General features: G+C 48.4%; 1 protein-coding gene across 1 annotated transcript; it reads left to right on the forward strand.

The window, feature by feature from the left end:
- Positions 1 to 1,536: 1,536 nt before the first annotated feature.
- On the forward strand, positions 1,537 to 6,254 carry LOC124695975 (serpin-ZXA-like). The gene is made up of 4 exons (XM_047228770.1): positions 1,537 to 1,650; positions 2,648 to 2,953; positions 3,530 to 3,815; positions 5,528 to 6,254. Exons 1-4 carry the CDS (start codon positions 1,537 to 1,539, stop codon positions 6,097 to 6,099), a joined length of 1,278 nt encoding a protein of 425 aa, XP_047084726.1. The 3' UTR covers positions 6,100 to 6,254.
- Positions 6,255 to 8,789: the final 2,535 nt, after the last annotated feature.

Here is an 8,789-nt window from a genome sequence, read left to right on the forward strand (position 1 = left end):
GGGAGCTGCTCCCAATCGACCGCGTCTTCTCTACCTAGGAGGAGGACACGCTCGGCGTCCCGGGCGGCGCCCGTGGCCCGTGCCCAGCGGCTGTCCGCGCAGAGGAGCATGGGACCAGATGTGAAAGAACGCTGGACTGGGATCTCACGAGAAGTCCCACAGCGAGGTGCCCGTCATCCCCGGATTTCCCCAGCCCGTCTCTCCCTATCTTCCCAGCTCCGGCCAATTTGTTTTTTCTTTTTGACCGCTTTACGGCCAAAATTTTTTTTTTTGAACAGGAAGGGTCCCGAAGGACCTAGGGCTTCGATTCATCAGCGGTGGAGATACATATTACAGATAAGGCCAAGAGAAAATAGGAAATTACAAGCAAGCCCTTGCAAATTACAGTGAGGACCTCAAGAAGAAATTGAGAAAAGCGATCAGGTCCAGCTCCAGCTTCACCACTGCAGAGCTCGTCGGAGTCAACCTCTGTGCCGCTGGGGACGAGACCACTTGGGGCACAGCGGTGGGAGCCAACTCCGTCGAGCTTGAAGAGCCTCCGAGTCGGCAAAAAAGCTTTACGGAGGAAGTTGCTGCTCCGAGGACGGCTTGTAGCCGTCGCACGAGGAAGGAGGGGCCGCCCTTCAGCCATGGGATACGGCGGCAGTGGCGCCGTAGAGATCCTCCGAGGGTCTTGCTGGCGGCCTGTCGCCACCATACAAGGAAGGAGGGGCTGCCTTTCAGCCATAAGATCCGGCAACAGAGGCGCCGTGTAGATCCTCCGAGAAGAAGCCAATCTTCTCTGCTGCAGATGCAACGACCATCTGAAAACAACAAGCATCAACTTCTTCTTCTCGTCACCACGACGAGGAAGAAGAAGGGGCCTGCCGCTACACATCAGGCCAGCAGATCCGCCCGGGACGGCCTTATTTATGGAGATCTTCGCCTCCCTCCACCGCCTCATCTCCAGCTCCGACCTCCGAAGCTCGACGAGGAAAAGAAGGAGAGCAAGGCGAGTGCGGATCCGGCCGATGAGATCTGCCACTTCCCTCCCGGCATGAGCGCCATACGCCATAGAGGACCAAAAACTAAACCTAGAACTAACCCTATCTACTCCGGCGCCATCTCCACTCCATCTCCGGCCGGCTACCCCGGCGGAGAGGAGGAGGGAGAGGCCCGGCGAGAGAGAAGGAGGCCGCAGGAACTGTAGATGGAGGAGAGCGAGTTGGGAGGGGAAAGAGCTCCTTTACGGCCAAAATCCAGAGGGAGGAAACAGAGTACGGGAGGCCGCATGCAAGGCTGAAACCACTGTCCACGTCATCGAATATTGCGCATGGAAACAGCTTTTACTGTGCCAAGGGGGTCAATTGCCTGGTATCCTATACTTAGGTGGGTTAAGTGCCCCATTTTAAATTTAGGGGGGTTCTCCGTTCCAAAGCAGATAGTTAGGGGGGTATGTAGACTTCTTTCACCGATCGTGCGTTTGGACTTTGGAAGTTGCATCCTCCTTGCGCCCTTGCACGCACGAACTCCCCACCACCACCACCTGCACCTCCCATGGCCGCCGCCAACGCAGCCCGCGACGGGCAGACGGCCCTCGCGCTCCGCCTCACCAAGCACCTCGCCCCCGCGGACGCCGCCGGCAAGAACGTCGCCTTCTCGCCCGTCTCCGTCAGGGCCGGCCCATAGGCCGGGCAAACAGTGCGACCGCACTGGGCCCCCACGAGTCAGGGGCCCCAAATCTGGTGGAGGTAGTTCTATAGTATCATTGTAAATTCTGGTTTTGGGCCTCTAAATAAAAACACCCAACCAAATCACCATTCACGGGAGAAACACACAAAGAAATCAACGATTGGCCCTGATTGCCTTAAAGCAAAATACAATCATTGCAGTTCTCTCGTGTTTGCTCTGGTAATTAACAATTCATCTCCTCCATGCATTAATTTCTAGGACGGTGTTGTCGCTGATGTGCTTTCCAATGTCACGGTTATTAATGGAGGCCAGTGGTACAACTTCATTTCCCAAACACATGTCCTTCAAGACTTCAATGTCAACAATATAATTTCTTCCAAATCAAATAGCTGTTTGAGTTTAGGGCGATGTCAAGCTCTGTTTTCGTCATTTCCATTCCACCTCAATCAACTGTCGAATAGATCATCTCTCTTTTCTCTTTTTTCATCCCAACAAGTCAAGATTTTCCTAGGAAAAGGACAAAAAAAAAAACAAGTTGAATACTTGATTTCCATTTTGCCTTTTTAAAGGTCTTGATTGGATTTGAGAGAGTGCTTCCTACTCAAGAGAAAGAGGAAAATCATTCAGGTCATGTGGGTGTAGTCTTCTTTTTTATGCTACAGAACCGTGTGTCCTTCATCCAAATCAAGCCAGGTGCTTCATTTTCCTGTCTTGACCACTTTTATGCAGCTTGTACTACTTGGTTGGTGATATGTATTCTAGAAAATGATATTTTGTGGAGTCATTATTATTTCTTACAATAATTATTAGTTCGCTTGATCGTGACAAATATATATCATGTAGTGTCAGTTCTAAATTTAAAAGATCGTGATCTATGCTATGTACTAAATATTGCTTTATTTTTTAATAGAGAGTGTTTGATTGTTTGTGTGTGATGAAGGGCCCTTTGTTAGCGCTTTGCACCAGGGCCCCGTAGAAGTATGGACCGGCCCTGGTCTCCGTCCACGCTGGCCTGGCGCTGGTGGCCGCAGGCGCGGGCGGCGCCACGCAGGCCCAGCTGCTCAGCTTCCTCGGCGCCCCGACGGCGGACGGCCTCGCTGCCTTCGGTCGCCACGTCTCCGAGCGCGTCCTGGCCGATCGTGCGGACTCCGGTGGACCCCGCGTGCTCTTCGGCGGCGGCGTCTGGATCGACCAATCGCGCGGCGGTCTCAAGAAGGAGTTCCAGGATATAGCCGCCAAGTCCTACAGGTCCGAGGCACGCACCGTGAGCTTCACCGAGGAGGTTAGTACATTGATTAGTTCCTCTGTTAAAGTCCAATTCATGTACGGAGTATTTGTTTTGTCTTATCTAATCAACCTTGCCAAATTATTCTGTTCTGGAAATCTAACCCTTCAACTAGAAGATAGGTAATCACAACTCCATTATATTGATGGATTATCGTAATTACTTGAGAGTTGATTTGCTATGTTGGGGTATACCTTGTACAGTTGTACGTACACACTCGGTTCTTCTTGATAATTTTGTCGCACTAAAACGAAAAATAATTCGACATATTGTATGTTGGTCTACAAAGTTTCATGTTAATATCGTGTGTTGTTCGAGGGATAAAAAAGAATACAACTAGTGAGTTTTATATTCACACACATTTGCTACCGCTCCTATTCTTGTTTGTGTGACAATTGTAAAAAATGTACTCTGAAGCGAAGTTACTATACTCATGATTTACCTTAGATATTTTGATTGAACTGTAACTTCCCAAATTAATTTCTGAAATGAGTGGGTGTACCTACTAGGTACGTACGCCTCAGCTCATATTCAACTTTCTCTAATTATTTTAATGCATGATGACATGTTAAGCCGGAGGAAGCGGTGGAGATGATCAACAGCTGGGTCAAAAAGGCCACAAACAACCTCATCGACTCCATGATCTCATGCAGCGACATCACCGCCGACACCGACCTCGTGCTCGCTAACGCTGTGTACTTCAAGGGCAGCTGGCTCGACCCATTCAACTTTTGCCACACCTCACCTGGCAAGTTCCACCGGCTCGACGGCAGCCATGTCGGGCCAAGCTTCATGTCGAAGCTCAAGACCATGTACATCTCGTGTATGGACGGGTTCAAGGTCCTCAAGCTCCCATATGGCTCGGAGGGGGTATATCTCTACTATTAAGAGCAAACTGGTGAATGCCTGGTGTCACATTTTCAGGATGGACAATAATACCCCCACATCTACTATCCAAGATGATTTATCCCACGTCTGGCTGGATAAGTGAAGAGAGTAGATAAAAAGAGCGGTATCTATCCGATCCCTATAAAATCGCTAACAACATCCTCACGAACTACCAACTGTCCTTCGCTTAAATTAGAGGAAAGCTTTAAATGGGTTGATCGATTCAGGCCAGCCATCTGCCGTCGCGCGGCACGGACGCATCTCCCGCGGGTGAGCATGCACGCTCAGCAGGCCAGAACACCACATACACATGAATGTACAATCCATCCATCCATCAATTCGATTGCTTGCTTAGTTAGCTAGCTTTGGCTTGCTTATTTTTTTTGAACAGAGTACGTTAAAACATATAGTACAAGCTACACTAGCTTTCTTTGCCTTCATATCTGCCTAGCCTTCCTTGCCTTCATGTCTGCCTAGTTTGACCACTTCGCCACACTGTCCGCTCTGCTTCTAATCCACTGTGCCACACCGCAGATAGTAGGGACGGGGTCATCAATGCTGCTGACTACACCGTTGACAGTAGGCACGACGACGCTGATGGCCATGTCACCAACTATAAGGATGACGCCATCGCCGGTACGAACAACACCGCCAACCATGCCACAGACTGAGGAATAACAACTAGAAAGACGATACCGATGATAGAACGATAGGAGCAATACATGGGTAACATCTAAAGGTATAAATGTTGCACCCTCATGGAGCACTCCTGGCCTATCCATGATAGGGCATGTGTCGAGAAAGCGATGCGCGCTCGCTCGCGTCCCTCCACATGCACTGAGCCACAAGTAGGCTTCTGGTTGGGTCAGCCCGATGAGAAACAAAAAAAAATCTTGAACGGAGGGGAAAAGGCAATCGCCAATCGCTAGAAACCCTATCGTATCTCCCCTTCCCCTCCCGCCGCGCCGCCCGCCGCCTCCCTCGTTCTCCTTCGTTGCTCGCGCGCTCCGCCCTTTCCCCTTTGCCTCCCACGTGCGCTCTGCCGTTTCGGCCGCCTCCCTTTTGCCTCGCTCGCGCGCTCCGCCGTGTCGATCACCGCTATACTGCAGTGCCCGATGGCAAGGAGGACGCTAGGAGGCGGCACCACACCGCTGCCCGAATCTTGGCTACGTCTATGCTGGAGTCGATGGAGTTGTGTGGGTGGCAGGAAGGGGAAAGAGGCCGCAACGTCTTTCTCAGCGTGTGACCCGCTCCGGACCACTTCACTGATGAAAAAATGTTGGCCTTTTCAATTTTCTATCCTTCAACCTTTGTTAATTTTTCAGTGGCCTATGTAGTTGTTGAACTTTGATTGCGAGGATACATTTTATGTACATCAGCATCACCATGACAATTTTTAGAGAACTTCTAAATTTTTCTCAGGCCCATGTCTAAATTTTCCTAACGCCCTGACTTGTCTCGCTTCTCTAATTTTCCCTGCCTCATGTTTCAAGCGTGAGCCTTTCTAGAACACCAATATGTAGTTTGCATGGAATAGATAGACGAGCTATAGGCTTCAAGCAACAATGCTCCAGAGCTAAATATCCTTTAGTTGTGTGTGCATAGATTGTATACTACATGGCGAGGTACCATACACTACCCTTAGATAGATATGAAAGATATTAACTGCCATTTGCTCCATAGCGAAGCACGGGCATTCTGCTAGTGAGTATATAGAAGGGACTTCCTACAAGATCCACCGTGGCCCAAGGGCTACCTCCGTCAAGAGCGGCAATGCCACACAGTTCTCCATGTTCGTCTTCCTCCCGGACAAGCGCGACGGCATATCCACCATGGTGGACTTGATCACCTCGGCACCTGGGTACCTCTACAGCGTCCTGCCCACGGAAACCGAACTCGTCAGCCTTGAGGTACCCAAGTTGGAAATCTCCTTCGACTGGAACCTCGGGAAAGATCTCCGTCAGCTGGGGCTCACGCTGCCGTTCTCGACGGAAGCAGGCGACCTGCGAGGCATGTACAAGAATGACGACGGGCGGCCGACCTTCTTGACCAAGGTTGCACACAAGGCGGTCATCAAGGTGAACGAGGAAGGGACCGAGGCTGCCGCAGTCATGACGTCTTTGCGTGGTGGTGGCGGTCCCCCGCCAGACATGGTCAAGTTCGTCGCCGACCATCCATTCACCTTCATGATCATGGAGGAGCGGTCAGGGGTGATCGTGTTCGCGGGCCATGTCCTCGATCCTACCTGCAAGTGATCACCGTCGACACTCAAGAAACTCCATGCGTTAGGATATTTTGCCTTGTGGAATAGTGGTCTTCGATCTTATTAGCTGCTCATATTACTCGAGCTTATTTGAGATATTATTGGCACTACTCATTATTAGATTGCACATGTATGCATGCTTGCCCCTGTTAAAGCTCATCTACGCCCGCAAATTAGACATGCACCAAAACAAGCATGGCACCTAGTGGCCTACTGTAGCTGCCAAGAATCAACATTATTAAGACCAAAATATTGATAAGCTGTGGTGGACGGTGGGGCTAAGCTTTCTTATCTTTTCCTGTAACTCTCCGCAAAGATGCCTAGACATTTTCTGTGATGTTGTTTGCCTTTTTCTTTAATAGAAAGGTCCACCAATATGATTTGACTAACTAGCAACTATATCGATGAAAAAGCTATCGAAAAAGCGACTGCAAAAAACTTTCTCATCAAGCACCAATCACAACAACTCGAGGGTAACAGGACAAGTGTTTCCAACACCTTCAAGAACAAAACAACGCATAACACTACAATGAAGCAAACATGTTCTGTCCAAACCCGCTGCTCCTTACTGTTTTCTTAACAAATGTATTTTTGGCCCGCCACCGGCACAACAACAAGGTCGTTGCATCCAACCATGGAGGTCAGAATATTGAGTTTTCACCTGACGAGAAGTTTGAGCAAACTCCATACAATGCATTCACCAAGGGAATGCCGCGTGAACACCCCATTGCCAAACTCAACCAATAAAGAGTGAACCTAAGTCTTTCACCCCTAAAACTCGAGACCCATCACTCAAAGAGCGTCACCGCACCAAAGTCGTCATGCACCGACACCACATGTTTGATCCATCTCTTGTCGTCACACAACTGTGCACACACGTACCAAGACTTGGCCACGCAATTGGGACCATGCACGCGCAACGTGTTGTCGAGCAGCGTCTAGGGACGCCCGACATCAACACAGATCCCCAGGCGCATGACTGGTCCACCTACTGACCTACATACAATCGATAGGCCAATCATGTGTGGCACATTACACAGGGTATAAACCCACGCACCACCAATCTAGACTCGGCGCCCTTGGACCCGTTTATTACTATTAAATAAAAGTATGGTATCAACGTAGAATTTGTTTCCGGTTTAGGAAAAGAAAGTGACTTCTCCAGCAGTAGCACTTGCTTGAATAAGTACTTGCTAAGGAACCATCATTATTTAAGATATTTTATAAGCTGATGCGTGAGCGATGGATGGATCGAGGGGCTAGACTAAACATAGCTAGAGGAGAAGACTTATGTTATACTATATAGTAAAGGTTGCTCCTATAGTACCCAAATTATATATCAGCCTTCTTGTGAATTCTATCTCGACCATCCTTTTTTTGATAGGTGGATTGAGCTGAGTTGAGATAGATCACCTGAGAGTGTGTAATTTCTCTTTACCCTTTGATTATACTTTTCCTTGAAAAATGAGGTGCATAAGTCAAACATCAGATGAGTTTGCACCCATTTCTTCTTATCTTTTCCATCTTGTGTCTTGGAAAACTTTTCAAGGGTTCAGAGCACCCCAAAAGAAAAACCGCCTGGAAGTCTAAGGAGGACCTTTAGCAACAAATGCGAAAAAACTCAACTACAAAACAAGGGTGGCCCCTCTCTTTTCTTTAAACTAATTAGGTACTCCTCCGATCCCTTTTCTTCGGTCCAAGCCTACCGACGATGGGTCTCGCTTCGCTCTATCATTAGCCTTATTGAATTTGGATCACAATATAAAATTTCACCTTGAGACAAATTTCATCTTATTGCATCAACAACAACACTGTTGGACAACAACGAAAACACTTTTGGCGCGAAACAACCACTAGCGCTAAACAGTTATGCCAACCAAGCTCGAGTAAAACTCACTTGGCAACATGATATCAACGGGATTATCATAATTACTTATCTTGCATACATTTAATTTACTCTGTGCAACAACGTCGCGAACATAACGGTACTTGACATCAATGTGCTTTGTCCTCTCATGAAACATTTGATCCTTAGTAAGGTATATGGAACTTTGATCGTCACAAAACAAGTTAATGCAATAATCAGCTATACAAAGCTCAACATACAAACCGTTCAACCAAAAAACTCTTTGCAAACTTTAACAATATCGATATATTGACTCTTTGCGAACTTTATCATTATCCATATATTCTTCTTCGGTTGTAGACTAGGCAACATCAGGTTGTAACGTTGCCTTTCAAATCACAACACATCCACAAACATGAACACATAACCTAAGAGGGGCCTCTTCTTATCCAAGTCGGCAGCAAAATCTGAATCCACATGGTCAATAAATCCCTCACCGGTCTTGCCAAAATTCAAGCAAGCTTTGGATGCACCGCGAGGGTACCTGGAAATCCACTGGATAACTTTCCAATGTTCTTTACCATGATTAGCTATGTATCAACTGACCTAACTTATAGAATATGACAAATCAGGACGAGAGAACAGTCATAAAAAGGGTCGATTAAGCAACCTCAAAAAGACCTCCCGTGTTGCTCCCGCGAGCGACCAGGAGGAAATCCTAGCCACCACCCTCGCGCACCCCCACCCTCTCTATCCGCTCTCCTCGCCGCCGCTAGGGCGCGCATGGAGGCGAAGCCCGACCAGCATCGATGGCGGTTGGGCTCTCTCTCACCCCG

This window comes from Lolium rigidum, chromosome 3 (assembly GCF_022539505.1).
Source record: "Lolium rigidum isolate FL_2022 chromosome 3, APGP_CSIRO_Lrig_0.1, whole genome shotgun sequence".
Taxonomy (NCBI): Eukaryota; Viridiplantae; Streptophyta; class Magnoliopsida; order Poales; family Poaceae; genus Lolium; species Lolium rigidum.

Bases quoted from the DNA above. Each gene is read 5' to 3' on its own strand.
- LOC124695975 (XM_047228770.1), top strand. From the start codon at position 1,537: ATGGCCGCCGCCAACGCAGCCCGCGACGGGCAGACGGCCCTCGCGCTC. The intron at 1,651-2,647 runs GTCAGGGCCGGC...AGGGCCCCGTAG, and splicing joins TCGCCTTCTCGCCCGTCTCC to AAGTATGGACCGGCCCTGGT. The intron at 3,816-5,527 runs GCTCGGAGGGGG...TTTGCTCCATAG, and splicing joins GGTCCTCAAGCTCCCATATG to CGAAGCACGGGCATTCTGCT.